Source organism: Bos mutus, chromosome 5, assembly GCF_027580195.1.
Source record: "Bos mutus isolate GX-2022 chromosome 5, NWIPB_WYAK_1.1, whole genome shotgun sequence".
In the NCBI taxonomy this organism is placed as follows: domain Eukaryota; kingdom Metazoa; phylum Chordata; class Mammalia; order Artiodactyla; family Bovidae; genus Bos; species Bos mutus.
Window position 1 is genome coordinate 107,524,352 of NC_091621.1, and position 16,145 is coordinate 107,540,496.

The window sequence follows — 16,145 nt, forward strand, 5'->3', positions numbered from 1 at the left end:
TACAGTCCAGGAGGGTGGGCCACTGAACCCCAAATGAGCTGTTTGGGGTGTCGTCCCCCAGCCCCCTCCCCCAGGACCCAGATAGACAGGCAGCTCTGGGCCAGGCTGAGTCACAGTTGAGGGTTTATTGCCAGTGTCAGGAAGGATGGGGGATCCAGGAGGCTGGTGGGGGTCTCAGGAGGTCTGACTGGATACTGTGGGGCCATGAGTGGGGCGGCCCAGGGTTGCTGTTAACACAGTCTGCCTCCTGGTTGGTGCCTAAAAGAGGGGAGCCTACTCCTGGTGGGGGTGCAGGTGTCTTGGGGGTTCCCAGGAGTTAACCTGCACCAGTAAACCTTCCTCCGAGGAAGCCAGGGAGCCTGTTCCTCAGGTGAAAGGCTTCAGGCCTTGCTTGAGTAGGCCCAGCTCAAACTGGGGCCATTCTGAGTTTTAGGGGGCTGGCCAGTGCATCCTAACAGCTCTGGTCTTCCAGCCTCCGGACAGGGGTGGGGTACACATAGCTACAGGGCCGGGATCCTCCTAGACAGTCACTGACCCCATATCGTGGGCATTTGGGCCCCTCTTTTACTCAGACTGGGTCTCCTGAGGGTGACCCCCTGGAAAGACCTCCTTTGAACCCCGTTTTTTCCCCCACCAGGTGATGTGTTCTCTGGAAGGGAGTGTCGGGGGTGGGGGGCCACTACCCAAGAGTGCACACAAACCCGTCCTGGTCAAAGGGGAGAGGGCTGCCACGCATTTAAGGGATGGACAAGATGGGGACCACACCTCAGCCACTGGCCTGTGGGGGGCCAGCGGGAGCCTCTACCGCATGGCTTTGGGAACAGGGTCCAGCAAGGGGCCTGCAGGGCTGGTGGTCTCCCAGGCTAAGGGCTTATTCTGGTGGGTGCCCCTGCCCGGCCCTGCCTGAGGGGTGTGTGTGTGTCCACTGCTGGGTCCTCGCAGCTGTGATGGGTGGGCACAGGCTGAGCATCAGTGGGGTTTGTGAGTCAGGGCAAAGGGGGTAACTCCGTCCAGGCTTGGGGAGCTATGCCCCCACCCCACTGAAGACCCTTAGCTCCAAGGAGGGCGGAGGCGGAGAGGCTCAGCGTGGCCCAGGGTGGTGGATGTGGCCTCAGTTTGGAGTTCATAGCCATTGCCAGGCTGCGGAGGAAGGGCTGGCCTTGAGCTCCCCAAACTGCCTCCTGCCTCTCCAGTGTGCTGGGGGGAAAGGAGGAAGGAGCCGGGGCTGGGCCTTGGCAGTGGGGAAGAGGGGCTGTTTGCCTCCTGGTTTCACCCTCTTCCCCTGCAAGAGGCCAGGGGGTTCTCCCAAAGCACTCACTGGCCTGGCTTCTGGGGGAGAGAGATCCAGGTCCCAGGGGGAGACCCCAGCCCAGAGGGGAAGATGTGAGTGGCACAGGTAGAGTCACCCCCAACAACCCCGCCGGCCAGGCCTGAGGCAGAGGCGAGGGGAGCAAGCTGGTAGGGCAGGGCCCACCAATGCCCTGACTCCCAGCCCCAGGCCTGACACGGGCCCTCAGAGGCTCAGTGGATCCTGGGATGGGTATTAGGAGGGCAAGGGGGTCCTGTGCATATGTGGCGGGGCGGGGCAGGAGGAGAACGCAGGTAAGCAGAGAAGGCAGGTCTGGTGGCTTCCGCCTCGGTCCAGCTCACACGAGGGTCACGGGGTGGATGGAGGCCCACACTCATGTCCACAAGCACAGACACACATGTTCACACCGAGGCCACCCGGGGGACTGGCGCAGCTGGCACGGTGGGGCGCAGGGCTGGCTGCGGCCCGTCTACCCTGTGTGGCTCCCTCCCTCCCTCGGCGGCTGGCACGGGGGCCCCCAGCCTAGGAGCCCACAACCTGGCCGGACCACGTCTCATGGGGAGTGTGTGGGGCCAGCTGGGTGAGCACCACCTCCACGGCTTGGAACTTCTGGTTCTTGGGCGGGATCGGGCACACCTTGTAGGTCACCTCGTCGCCTTCCACCGGCACGTACTCCCCCTCGATGCTGGTGCGGGGAGAGGGGTGTCAGCCCGGGAGAGGCCTCGTCCCTGGACAGCCCCTGTGGTCTGGCCTGAGGGCAGCCTCACCCTGGGCCTCCCGAGGCCACGGAGCCAGAGCCAGACTTGTAAAAGAGAAATCAAAACCTCCCCTCACGATGCTATAAAGCAGGGGTCCCCAACCTCCGGGATCTAATGCCGGATGATCTGAGGCGGAGCTGATAATAATAGAAGCAAAGCCCACAGTAAACGCAGTGTGGTGGAATCATCCTGACATCATCCCTCTCCGGTCCATGGAAAAATTGTCTTCCACGAAACCGGTCCCTGGTGCCAGAAAGGTTGGGGACCACTGCTATAATGTTCAGAGTGTGAGAGGACTCGGGGAGGTCCCCAAGGCTCAGGGCTCAGGGACTCCACAGGCCACACCTGGCATGAGGGCTGGGGTCCAGACCAAGACCACCCCGCCTCTCCTAGCCCCCCTCTGGGCTGAAAGGCCCAGGGGCTGGCCCAGCCCTCTAAACCCCCATGGTATGGAAACAGGATCCAGGACTCAGGTGGTGGCTCCCAGGGCTTCTGGGGTTCCCCCTTCTCCACCTGGCCCCAGCCCTCCTCCACCCCTGCCCCTGAAGGCCCTAGGAGCAAAAAAAGCTGCCAGGACCACAGACTTCAGCCAGTGAGGGCAGAGGCCTAGGGAGGCATTTTGGAGGCACTGCTGGGACCCTGTAGCAGGGCCCAGCCGAGAATGGGGAGCTGGGAGGGACTCACTCAGACACGTGCACGAAGATGTCTTCCGACCCGTTCTCGGGGGTGATGAAGCCGTGGCCCTGTGAGCGTGAGAACTGCTTGCAGATGCCCTTGAACACCGGGCCAGCCGAGGCACGGGCTGTCCTAAAGATAGGGTAGGAGGCTTGGACATGTGGCCTGAGCACGCCACCCCCTGCTTCCCTGGACCACCCCCCACCCCAGCCTTCCTGCGCCCTGCCTGCAGAGCCTGCCTAGAAAACCCTCCCCGGAGCAGAAACCACCTATCGTGCGACTAGTTCAGTCCTCTCATCACCCCACTGGACAATAAGGAGACAGGCCCAGAGAGGGAAAACTGGTTCTCCCAGGTGGCCCAGCAAGTGGGCCGCCTGACTGCCAGCCAGTTCGCCTCTCTGTACACAGGACCCTCCCCACCTGAGGCTGGTCTGGCTTACGCGAATTCCTGTTGTAAGACTGCTGAGTGAAGAGTGTGCAGCCTAGGCTTGAATACCTCCCAGAACAGGGAGCTCACTCTCTCCCAAAGCAGCAGTCTCTGTCCTATTTGCTCATTTGTCACTCGGCCCTTCATGCCTCACTTATTAAGCTTCTGCTCTGTGCCTGGCCTTGGTATGGACACGGGACGATCTGCACCTGCCATCAGACCCCTCCTTTGGCCAAGCCAAACCAGCCTCCGCGTGGCCCCCACGAGTGAAAGTGTTAGTTACCAGTTGTGTCCGACTGTGCGACCCCTAGACTGTAGCCCGCCGAGCTCCTCTGTCCCTGGAATTCTCCAGGCAAGAATACTGGAGTGGGTAGCCATTCCCTTCTCCAGGGATCTTCCCGACCCAGGGATCTAATCCAGGTCTCCCACACTGCAGGCAGATTCTTTACTGTTCAAGTCGCCAGGGAAGCCCAGGTGGCTGGCACAAATCTCCTCTTCAATTTGACTCCCCCCAGTGACCTAATTCTGAAGGCCCAGGGCTGGTCTCTATCCAGCCTGCCCACCTCTCTCCAGAGGTCAGCCACGTGCCACGGCTCTTGGCCAGGCAGTTTCATCCAGCAGGAGTACCCAGCTTCCCTCCTCTCCTGATACATCTTCCAAGGCCAGCTAGGACATCTTCCCTGAAGCCCGATGCTGGGTCCTCACCCCCAACCCTGCCAACTGTCATGAACTGTGGACAAACTCCCCCTGAATTATAAGCAGTTTGTGGACTGAGGTGTTGCCTTTTTTATCACTGGATCCCCTGGGGAAGGAGCTCCATACAGCTTGGTAGACTGAATGAATGAATGCTCGTGGTTACTAGAAGGTCCTTACACAGCTCCCCTGCCCTCGGGTGAGGACAAAAGGGGATGGTGGAGGAAGAGGCCGGACAGCCCCACCTGGAGCCCTGTCTTGGGAAAGATCAGCGGAGCCTGGGCGAGGGGCAGGTACTCACGCTGAATACGTCCTGGTCCGTTTGGTGGGCAGGGGACTGGGCAGGTCCCGAGATGAGACACTGCCTCGCTCCCAGACCCTGCTGCCCTCCCGGTGGAAGGGGAAGGTGGGCCAGACAGGGGACTTGGGGGAGTGCAGCGGGGGCACGACCGCGGGCGGCGTAGGCTCCGAAGTCATGGCGGGGCCAGCGGGAGAGCCGGGCGGGCTCCCAGGCGCAGGGGCCGGAGAAGGGCTTGGGCGTCCTGACGGGCAGGGCCCGGCCTGGCCCTGCTCGGCGGCCTCACCAGCCACAGGCTCCGTCTGGAAGGGGGGAGAGAGAGGTACAGGTGAGTGTGGTCCAGGGTGGGCAGCTTCCGGACACCCGTCTGGAGGGCTGGGCCTGCCTGCTGCTCCCAACCGTGAGTTCAGGCCACTCACAGCCCCTCCCTGACACAGGGTCCTCACCAGAAAGACAAAAGGGTCTTAGAACCTTGCTGCAGCCTGAACTGTGTTCTCCTAAAATTCACCTATTGAAATCTGAAGCCCTCAATGTGATGGTATTTGGAGATGGGGGCGTTTGGGAGGTAACTGGGTTTAGATGAGGTAAGGAAAGGGACTTTCCTGGTGGTCTACTGGCTAAGACTCTTCGCTCCCAATGTAGGGGGCCCAAGTTTGATCCTCGGTCAGGGAAGTAGATCCCACGTGCAGCAATTAAGAGTTCACATGCCACAACTAAAGATTCCCAAGTGCTGCAACTAAGACCCGGAGCAGCCAAATAAATAAAAAAGTATTTACATGAGGTCAGGAGGGTGGGGCCCTCATTATGGGATTGGTGTCCTTAGAAGGAGATACCCTTCCCTCCTCATGCCTGCCCAAGAGCTTGCCTCCTCTCCTCTTGCCTTGTGAGGACACAGCCAGCAGGGGGCGTGCGTGCGTGCTAAGTCACTTCATTACTTTTCCACTCTTTCGACCCCCCTGGACTGTAGCCCGCCAGGCTCCTCTGTCCATGGGATTCTCCAAGCAAGAATACTCAAGTGGGTTGTCAGTCATTTCCTTCTCCAGGGGATCTTCCTGACCCAGGGATCGAACCTGCATCTCTTGCATCTCCCGTGTTGGCAGGTGGGTTCTTTACTGCTGAGCCACCTGGGAAGCCCTAGCACAGGGTGGTCTACAAGTTAGGAAGAGAACATTCCCCGGAACCAGACCATGCTGCCACACGGAACTTGGACCGCTAGTCTCTAGAACCGGAATATCTCCATGGAGATATTCACTAAATATCTCCGTGGAGCCCCCCGTCTGTGGTGTTTTGTTAATGGTGGACCGAGCTGACTGAGACTAACCACAAAGTCCTTCTAGCTTGTAGTTCAATTCTTCAACTTGGAGGCCTAGGAGGCGGGATGCACAAAGTGGCCGATGACCTGGAACACAGTTTGGCACAATTACCAGCAGTTTCCAATCTATAGACCTGGGTCTGAATCTCAGCTTTGTCACCTGTAACCTGGTGACCTCAAGCAAGCCGCTCAACAGTTTCAACATAGTGGGTGGGAGTGTGGGCTCCAGACCCCAATGACCTGGGTTTGAATCCTTCTCTAACTATCGGCTGTGCAGCCTTGGTCAACACTCATAGCCTTTGACTTTGTTTCCTGTTCTGTAAAATGGGAAAAGCATTGGTTCTTATTTCATAGAGAGATCACTGAGAGGATTAGATGACATTCTACATACTTAGAAGTAGGACTGGGGTATGGTGAGCTCTTTGTAATGTTGGAGATTTTTCCTTAGCCCCAGTTTCTTCCTCTCTAAAAGGAAGTTGAGAATGCTTACCGTGCAAAGGGACTATGGCTTCAATGATTTAGTGTGTGTGTGATAGCATTTGACATCTTGTAGATACCCGATAAATTGCTATTATCAATGCTAATCCATAGAAGTTCCCCTGACAGCAGCTCACTGCCTGGATAAACTTAAAAAAAAAAAATCATTCTTTTTATTTTGGGGGGGCTGCATCGGGTCTTAGTTGGGCATGCAGGATCTTTCGTTGAGCGGTCAGGGTTAGTTGCCCTGAGTGTGTGGGATTTTAGTTGCCAAATCAGGAATCAAACCTGCATCTCTTGCATTGGAAGGCTGATTCTTAACCACTCTACCACCAGGGAAGTCCTTCGTCCTGTATTTTTCTCTGCGAAGGAAGAGAATGTAGTTACCCCATCCATGCACCCATTCACCCTCTGGGTCCCCTGGGATGGAAAACTCTTGGCTCCAAGAGACGCTAGACTATTTGTTGAGCCTGGAGCGGGTGGCCTGCCACAGCGGGGCCAGCAGGACGCCTGGACCAGGAGAGCTCCAGTTTCGCTGCATGTTAGCTGTTGGCTTGGGTAGCACTTCTACCAGCCTCAGCTTCCTCTTGAGAGTCCCCTGGACTGCAAGATCAAACCAGCTAATCCTAAAGGAAATCAACCCTGAGTACTCTTGGGTAGGACTGATGCTGAAGCTGAAGCTCCAATACTTTGGCCACGTGATGCAAAGAGCCAACTCATTGGAAAAGATCCTGATGCTGGGAAAGATTGAGAGCAGGAGAAGGGGGCAGCAGAGGATGAGATGGTTGGATGGCATCACCAATTCAATGGACATGAGTTTGAGCAAACTCTGGGAGATGGTGAAGGACTGGGAAGTCTGGTGTGCTGCAGTCCATGGGGTCGCAAAGAGCAGGACATGACTGAGTGACTGAACAACAGCTTCCTCACCTGTACAACGGAGCTGAGAAACCCTGCCTCACTCCCTCATGGGCTATGGTGAGGCTTGACTAAGCAGGGATATAAAGACTTGCCCACGGCCCATGACATACAGGAGTGAGGGTGACAGGCTCTCCACCTCCTCGCCCCCATTCCTTCACTCCCCCCACCACCCTGGGGCCAGAGGGGAATCTCTGAGCTAAGTCTATTTCTGACCTCCATCTCTTCTCTGCCCCCTGCAAATCCATAGTTTCCAGGGAAGAGTTTAAGATGCCTTCGGATTCTAGAGCCCTGCATGGACTGGAATAGCTGAGGAGTCACCCCCACTCAACTCCCTGGCAGGTCTCCTGGCCACTGTTCAATGTCCTACAGCAGGTGGGACTTTTCTGGGTCAAGGTGATGAGCTGGCTCTGCCGTCCCTGGGGGTGGAGATTCAGTGTCCTTCCCCCTCAGCAGGCCCCCAACACATCCCATCCAGCCCGCAGAGATGCTGTGGGGGCGTGGGGAGGCAGACAGAGGGTCAGAATTGCCCCTCAGGGTCCTTCATGCTGAGGTGCGGTTTTTCTCTCTGAGCCCACCTGAGGAGGCAGGCAGGGGCCAGGTTTAGCATTTTTATCCCCATTTAGTTAACTAATTGAATTAATTAAATCAACCCTGAATATTCATTGAAAGGACTGATGCTGAAGCGAAAGCTCCAACACTTTGGCCACCTGATGCAAAGAACCATCTCATTGGAAAAGACCCTGATGCTGGAAAAGATTGAAGGCAGGAGAAGTAGGGGACGACAGAGGATGAGATGGTTGGATGGCATCACCAACTCGATGGACATGAGTTTGAGCAAGCTCCGGGAGAGGGTGACAGACAGGGGAGCCTGGCATCCTGTAGTCCGTGGGGTCGCAAAGAGTCTGACACGATTGAGCGACTGAACAACAACAAGCTAATCAGTTAACTTTTAAAAGCCAAGTATTGAACCTGCCCCCTTGGCAGTGAAAGAGCAGAGTCCTAACCACTGGACCTCCAGGGAATTCTCTTGTCCCCATTTTAGAGTGAAGAAAACGGAAGCTTCAAGAAGAAAAGCGATCACACAAAACTTGCACATGAATGTGCACAGCAGCATTATTCATAAGAGCCCCAAAGTGCAAAGAACCCAAAGGCCCATCCCCAGATAAAGAGATGAACATGTGGTTTATGTCTTTATGTGGTTCACCACGAAACAGAACATGATTCAGCCATAAAAAGAAATGAAGTTTTGATAGAGCTATACGACAGCTAGACTTGAAACCTTGAACCTTGAAGTCATGCTGCTAGGTGGAAGAAGCCAGTCATAAAAGATGACATATTACCTGATTCCACGTATGTGAAATGTTCAGAAGTGGCAAACCCATGGAGATGGGAAGATTAGTGGTTCTAGGGGTTGGGAAGGGCGAAGGAAAATGAGGAATGACATCTAATGGGTACAGAGTTTCTTTTTGGGGGTGATGGAAATGTCCTCAAGTTGACTATCGTGATGTTGCATAGCTCTGTAAATACACTAAAAGCCACTGACTTGTCCATCATAAACAGATAAATTATATAGTGTGGGAACGATACCTCAATAACACCGTTAGGGAAAAGGAAGACAGGCAGCAAAGCTACCCAGGATGACAGCAGAAAAGCAGGAGATGCCCTGGGGTGCACTCCTGGGTGCCCCCTACCCTACCTGGGTGAGGGTGGCAGATGGCAGGGAGAGAAACTCGACCTCCCTTTCTCCAGGAAGCAAGGCGGTCCTGGGCGGCCCACTGCACAGTTTTCCCAGGCCTGGTACTGTGCTTGGCAGTGACAGCCTGTGCTGGGAGGTCGCCGGGGGTGGAGGGGAGGGAAGGAGGTAGGGGAGGGGCTGAGGCGGTCCACAGCTGTTGCCAGGGAGATGCAGCTGAGCTGGGCCCTGCTCCGGCCAGCCAGGCCTCCAGACCCAAGACTGAATGAGCCTGGCTCTCAGGTTCCATGCGACGTGGGCAGTGGGGAGGGGTAAGGGGCACTATCCAAGGTAGGGGTGGAGGGCAGCCTCCTCCTTCCCCTCCCGCAGTGGGCCAGGCAGCAGAGGGGAAGGGGAAGGAGATGGAATAACAGCAGCGATAGACATGTATGCCTTCCCACTCCCCATCCATCACCCCACCCACCCTGGGAGAAGGTGGGGAGTTGGCCTTTGGGAAGGATTTGGGGCTGGCATCTCCCCTCTCTCCTTCCTCTGCTAGAAAATGAGGATTACGAGAGCACCTCCTCCAAGGGCATCAGTGAGGACGACACGGGATGGAGTGTGGGAAGCACTGAGTAGGTGCTAGATGAGAGGGTGCTCCTCCCAGGCAGGGTGGCTAAGGTGGGCACGGGCTGCAGGGGGAGAGGGAGTGGGTGAAAGGAGAGACCCTGGAGCCAAACCCACTCTTTATTCTCACCTCTCCTGTTTCCCCAAGGACTCGCCCACCCACTAGGTCCCTGCCCTGCCCCTCATAGTTTCTCCTTTCATTTAGTCCCTGTGTCAGTACTGTAAGGCTCTTGCTATTATGACCCCATTTTGTAGACGAGAAAACTGAGGCTCAGGGAGGCTGTCACTCACTCGGGGCCACACAGCAATTAATGTCTGAACCAGAGCTTGAACCAGGGCAGTCTGACTTGAGCCCTGGAGTGGGGAGTCAGGAGTCCTGGGTTCAGTCCTTGTATTGCTACTGACTTGCTGTGTGACCTTGGACAGAGTCTTTGCCTCTCTGATCCATGCCAGAGCCCTGGACTTGAAGAAGCTGCACAGTGCAGGGTAGCCTGGGAAACTAGAGAGAGCCAAACAAGGGGATGCAGAGCAAGCCTCCAGCTCAGATTCTTTCTCCAGAATGTTGCTGCAGAAGGGGCGAGGGAAGACAGGGCTTTGATCGTCTGAATGCTATATACAGTCTTTACAAAAAAGTCCTTTTTAAGTCTTTATTGAACTTGTTACAATACTGCTTCTGTTTTATGTTTTGATTTTGTGGCCACCATTCATATGGGATTTTAGCTCACTGACCAGGAATAGAGCAGCACTCCCTGCAGTGAAAGGTGAAGTCGTAACCACTGGACTGCCAGGGAGTCTACGGAAATTATTTTCCATTTTTAAATCTCCCAGTTGCCGCAAAATGTTGAAATTACAATTGTGTCCATTTTACAAATGAGGAAGCTGAAGCTCAGAGAAGTGAAGTGACTTGCCCAAGGTCACACAGCAGGTAAGCAACAGAGGCCAGATTTGTCTGAAAGCAAATGGTATCTTCCTCTGAGGATAAGTTCCCAGAAGAATTTTCCCTGAGAAAGCAAAGGGGAAATAACCGAGAGCAGAGAACTAGATGTGTTTGTAGAACATTTGGTTCAACTCAAACAGAGCTAGAGCCTGACCCCCAAGGGATTTGGTGTGCCTGCCTGGGGCCATCTCTGGCCTGGAATGATGCCCTTCAGAACTAGCAGCTGGAGGGCAAGAGGACAGCCTGAGTCCCAGATGACCCAGGATTGACTCCTGGCTCTAGAGTGTCCTAGCGGGGTGACCCTCCCTCAAAACAATAAATTTATTTATTTAGATATTTGGCTGTACCAGATCTTAGTTGTGGTCTGTGGGATCTTTAATTGCAACATGTGGGATACAGTTCCCTGATCAGGGGTCGAAGCCTTAGCACCCTGCATTGGGAGCTTGGTGTTTTAGCCACTGGACTATCAGGGAAGTCTCAACACTTCCTCTTTGAGACTCACTCTGGTGGTGGTTTATTAAGTGGTGTCCAATAGTCCATGGACTCTTGTGACTCCGTGGACTGTAACTTGCCAAGCTCCTCTGTCCATGGAATTCTCCAGGCAAGAATACTGGAGTGGGTTGCCATTTCCTTCTCCAGAGACTCAGTCTACCCATCTGTCAAATAGCGTGAATCATAGTCCCTGTCCAGGTTCCAAGAGGAGCCAAGGAGCTGTGTCAGTGGTGCCCCTGAGAGTATTTTGGTTCTGACCCTGCCAGCCAAGCTCCTCTTCATTTCCCTGCATGAAGATCAAGCCCCAGAAGTTCCGCAGACAAAAGGCCAGGGGAGGTAAAAATAAAACATCAGAGCTGTTCAGAGATAACCCTAGGCAAGGTCCTGATATAGCCTCATGGTGCTGTGAATGGTGATTCAGCCACATCAGCAGGTGACCATCAGCCTGGTGCTGGGGCTCCTCCAATTATCCACTCCCCCAAAAGAACTGGGCAGGAGATGGCTGTCAGAGTCTTCTGCTGACCCTGTGAATCCCTTTCCTTTTGGGCAGGTCAGGGAAATGAAGCTGGCTCAACCACCCGGTGCTGTGTGACCTAGGGCAAGCACCTGCCCTTCTCTGGGCCTCAATTTTCTCCTCGGCTACATGAATCATCATTGATCCAGATGACGCATGAGGGTCACTCCACCTCTCCTCTGAGGTTGTCAAAAACACATGCTTAACTGAGTGTGATTGCCAGGCACTGGGACAACAAACAGGAGAAGAGACAACCCTGCCTTGAGAGAGCCTGGGTCCGGTGGGGAACAGACAGACAAGCAGAACACAGGGTGGTTGGTCACGGCAAGATCATGGCCACCATCGATGGATTAGTAACCACGTGCCAAGAGGCGTGCAAGCGCTTTGCCCCCATTCCTCATTTATTCCTCACAACAGCCCTACAAGGTAATTATCATTATAACCCCATTCTTCAGAGGAGTAAACTGAGGCCCAGAGAGGTGAAGAGTCTTGCTGGGGTCACACAGCCAGTTGGGGCACGCACTTTAGCACCCTAGGTGGGGGCAGGACAGAGGCCTCAGGCAGGAGGGAGGGAGGGAGGACCTGCCGGTCCCTGCAAACTCCCGCCGCCCCTGCAGAAGGAAGAACGGGGCTTGGGGTTCTATTCCTGGCTTTGTGCTGACTCAGACCGTGACCTTGGGTGAGTCACTTGCCAACTACGGCAAGCTTAAAAACAACTCCCTCCATAAAAGCATCCCAGCCCAAGCCCCCACTGAAAAGGAGCAGACAGTGGGAGGCGTGGGTCCGATGACTTAGGGGGAAGGACAGGGAACACAGGGTGATGGGGGAAGGGCTTTCCGGACTTTGAAGTCTTACCCAGGATGGGCCTGAGGAGGGCGAGGAGACAGCCTCAGGACCACCAGGCAGACGCCAACTCTTCCCCAGTGCCCCTGCCCTCTCCCAGCCTCTCAGACACTCCTTAAAATACATCAGTGCCAAAGCTGCTGGAGCAGTTGGAGGTGACCTAATTAAACCTGGTTCTTTCCCTCTCCCATAGCGTGTGTGTGTGTGTGTGCGTGTGCATATGTGTGTGTGCGTGTGTGTATGGGGTGGGGGGGCACTGCCCCAGCCAATACTCGAGCTTAATTGAGACCCTTTAACTCTCCTCCTTGTCATGTCCCCAGGTTGCCCTGGAGGGCTCCTACGATTAAGGCCTTTGGGCTTCGTGGGCATTAGTGAGGGTATGGATGCCAGGATGGGCACCACGAGAGAGCCCTGCTCACATCCCAGCCCCGCCGTGCTGTATGACCCTGGGCAAGTTGCTTTCCCACTCTGAGCCCTCCTTGGAAAGAGGAATGGACTGGTCAAAGTCATACTTAAGAGTGGCTGAGCTTGAACTCAAATCAACGGGGCCCATGGGATTTCCAGCATGCCAGGCCACTTATCCTGGTGCCCATCATTTCGCTGGCTTGGGGCAGGGGGAAGAGCCGCCCCATTGCTTCTTGCCTCCCATCATAATGGTCTGCGTGGACAAAGGTCCGAATTGCCCCGAGCCCTCCTCTTCCCCCGAGTCTTCGGGTCCTGGCCATGTTAGTTGTGACCAGTGTGATGAGCTCAGCCAGGCCCTGAGCGCCCTCTGCTGGTGCCACTCCGGGGGACTTGCCTCCAGACCAGCCTGCGGGTTTCCCTCCCTCAACAGCCAGCAAAGTGGGACCCCCAAGTTCCTCCTAGGGAGGCTCCCTTCACGGCCAGCGGACTTCGTGACCACTGCCCATCCCCTCTCACCAGGCCTGGGAGAAAGCTCTGTGGCCAAGATTGTCCTCTGGCCTCTCCCAGGCCCTTGTGAGCTGGTTCCTACTTACACCTGTCTTTTCTTTTTGTTTTTTTTTTGGAGGAGGGTCAGACAGACCCAGAGGGGCGGGGCAAATATGGGAAATAGATGTTTTTTGAAAAGACTTCAAGGAAATGCTGGGGGGAGGAGAGATCCAGAATTTGGAGGACTCAGAGGCTTCTGAGATAGAGTCATGTTTGCAGGACAGGCTCCCCATCCCCCAGGGGGCTGCAGACAGCCCCCTTCCCAGGGAGAGGCCTCCCCTGGAGCCCATCCAGGCAGGCATGCTGCCAGGCTCTCAGAAAGGTGGCCCACCCTCCACCCGGGTGCACTTCCTCCTCCCCTCCCCCAGCCCCAGCGGATGCAGCAGTTCACAGTCTGTATTTATTATTGTTCTCGCTCCCCGCGGCCCCCTCCCCTCTCCCCGAGAAGAGTCTGCAGGCTGGCAGATTGGCAGGAACCTGCTGTCTCCCTTGTGGGTGCCAGCATCACCCCTTATCTCCGCCTGGACTCCTTGTGCCAGGGTCAGGCCACTTGGGGACTTGGCACTACTACCCAAGGCTGCCTGAGTCCCTGAATGCCACGGCAGGGGACCCAGCGGACCCTGGCTGATCACCCCTGCCCTCCAGGGGCTGCGCCTGGCAAGGGTGGAGGTCAGCGCGAGACCAGCCTGCCTGGGAGAGGAGTGGCCTTGGGAGAAGCGAAAGCTCCTGGTGGGGATGGCTCCCAGCCCACGGGGAAATAATAGCGTGGAGCCGCCTCTCCAAGCCAATTAGCCCAATTATCCCCAACACCTCACGGAAGAAACAGAGTCAGGATGAGACAGCTGCTCCAGGTCCAGCTGTCTGCCTGCCACCCCACCCCCGCCCCCGACGGTCCCTCCCTGGCCCCAGCCCCAAATTCCAGGGGGAACGATCCATGTCGCTCCCTGCTGCACTCCGCTTTCAGCGTCTGGTAGGAACCCAATTATTTTCCAGTCATTCTCTCCCCCCTGGTTCCCAGACAGGAGGCTGCGGCTACGGCTTGGCAGGTGTCTGCTGTTCTCTGCCTCTTGAGCCAGACACAAGTCCCAGACACACACACACACAGACGCCCTTTCACAGGGAACCACGCAGCCTCAGCTTCCCTTGGGGGCCAGGCAGAGCGAGGGAGGGGGGCGGGATGGCCGGGTGGGCTCTTCCACACTCACACATGCCTGCCTCTCCTCTGTAAACTGGACTGGGCTGGGCCAGCCCAAGGGGAGGGGGCCCACCTTCCCAGAGCCTCCCCCTCTCACCATTGCACCTCCCTCTGCCCCCCATCGTTAAAGCCAGTTTCCAGGGCTGGAGCGCCCGACGTCCCAGGGTCCTAGCCCCTTACCTCTCCCTGGCGGCGGAGGTCCCACACAGCCTCCTGCAGCCGTTCAGACTCCGTCTCTCTCTGGCGTGCTTGGAGCTGATGAGCAGGGATGGGTCTGAGAGATGTGCTGTGTGTCTGACTCTGTGTGTGTGTGTGTGTGTGTGTGTGTGTGTGTGTGTGTGTGAGCATGCGGCACCTCAGGCCCCTCACTCACTCACACACGCCTTCCTCCTGACGTCAGGAAGAGCAGGAGGGAGGGACCGGGGTGGGAATTTGTACTCCCTGCTTAAAGGGACACCGGGCCCCTGAGTCAGACACGGGCAGTGTGAGAGAGTGAGCTGCGTCTCTCGGGGCCTCCGAAGCTTCTTTTTCTGGAAAGTGGCTTTTATTGCCAGGCCAGGGTATAATTTGCCCTGCCAGGTGGGAGTAGCTGCTGAGGAATGCAAGGGGGAAGAGCTTGGGGACAGCCTGCATTCCTGGCAGTTAGAGAGCAAGGAGGGTGGTGAGTGTGTGTGTGTGTGTGTGTGTGTCTGTCTGTCTGCCAGGAGGCCGTGGGGTGGAGGGTGAGTCTGGAAGAGTGGAGGCCGCATCAGGGCCCCAGGGACTTGCCATCCGCCCTCTCCCTTCTGTCCCCTCAGCAGAGTGGCCCCTGCCCTCCACTGCTGTCTCCCTCCCTTGGCTCTGGGCTCCTCCTCAGTGAACCCATGTGGGCAAGTCTAGTCGCAAGAACTCATGTCTTCCTCTGTCTAGCCCGTGGCAGACCCTGAGCTGTTTCTGCTGGGTTGAACTGAATTGAAGAGGCCCCTAAGGGAGTGAAAGGTGGCTACACACACAGACTCCACAGTCTGGGAAGCCCTGGGTGTGTCTCAGCCCTGGCGCTTCCAAGCTGGGTGACCTGGGCAAGCCTCTCACGACTCTGGAAAGCAGAGAAGGAGGCCCTTGCTGAGGGGGCTGTCGGAGGCTCCAGGGCAGCCAGTGTACAAGCCTGGCTGGAGACCCCCCCCCCAAAGACTGGCTCCTCGTCCCCCTACCCATCCCTTCTTCTCAGGAAAGAAGAAAGTCTGTCCTTCGTATATCTTTAGTATAGCTGACGCAGCCTGGCATTTTCAGAAGAAGTCTTATTAAAATAAAAAGGAGCAGAGAGTTTTAAGGGAGGCCAGAAAGATACAAATACCTAATAAAAATGGCTAGTAAGAGGCACTGAGGGCAACCCAATGAGTTGGGTGAGTGCACGAGTCAATGAACAAATGATGTGGTCAGAACTGCAGGAAGAGATCTTCTCTGGCACAAGGGCAGTGAGTTTTTAAAAAATATTTTTTAAATATCTATTTATTTATTTAGTCGTGCTGGGTCTTAGTTTTGGCATGTGGGCTCTAGTTCCCTGACCAGGATTGATCCCCGGCCCCCTGCATGGGGAGCACAGAGTCCCAGCTACAGGACCACCGGGGAAGTCCCAAAGGTAGTACTTGAAGTAGAAAAGTCCGGAGTTGGTTCAGCCTTGAGTCTTGATGGCTGCACGGTGGATTATGGGCCAGCAGAGGGAAGTAGTCAGGGAGGACCTCTCTGGAGTGATGATGTTTAAGCTGAGCCCCTGGTGACAAGAAGCAGCCAGTCTTGCCAGGGTCTAGAGAGAACCGTGGGAAGAGGGGGTGGTTTTTCCGAAGGCCCTCAGGTGGGTGTGAGTGCTGGCGTGCCAGAGCTCTGGGAAGAAGGCTGGTGTGGCTGGAGGGGGCGTGGGAGGGGAGAGGTAGGCTATGAGTCTGGAGGCCAAGAAGCAGGGCCTCAAAGGCCAGCTCTGAGGAGGCTGTGGTTTGGTCTGCTGTAGACCAGGGCCAAGGGCCTTACCCCTCCCTGCACATCCAGCCTCCCCTTCTCTGAGGCCCTCCCT

At 56.1% G+C, this 16,145-nt stretch overlaps 1 protein-coding gene across 2 annotated transcripts; it reads right to left on the reverse strand.

The window, feature by feature from the left end:
* Positions 1-170: 170 nt before the first annotated feature.
* Positions 171-14,647, reverse strand: CSDC2 (cold shock domain containing C2). Of its 2 annotated transcripts, none has more exons than XM_014482839.2 (4): positions 14,279-14,647; positions 4,164-4,462; positions 2,752-2,874; positions 171-1,994 (listed from the first exon to the last, which is right to left on the reverse strand). In XM_014482839.2, the coding sequence occupies exons 1-4, from the start codon at positions 14,444-14,446 to the stop codon at positions 1,832-1,834; spliced, it is 753 nt and encodes a 250-aa protein (XP_014338325.2). In that variant the 5' UTR covers positions 14,447-14,647; the 3' UTR covers positions 171-1,831. The 2 variants fall into 2 exon arrangements, with proteins under 2 accessions (XP_014338325.2, XP_070227604.1); XM_070371503.1 differs by lacking the exon at positions 14,279-14,647 and adding an exon at positions 5,482-5,559.
* Between the last annotated feature and the right edge of the window lie 1,498 nt (positions 14,648-16,145).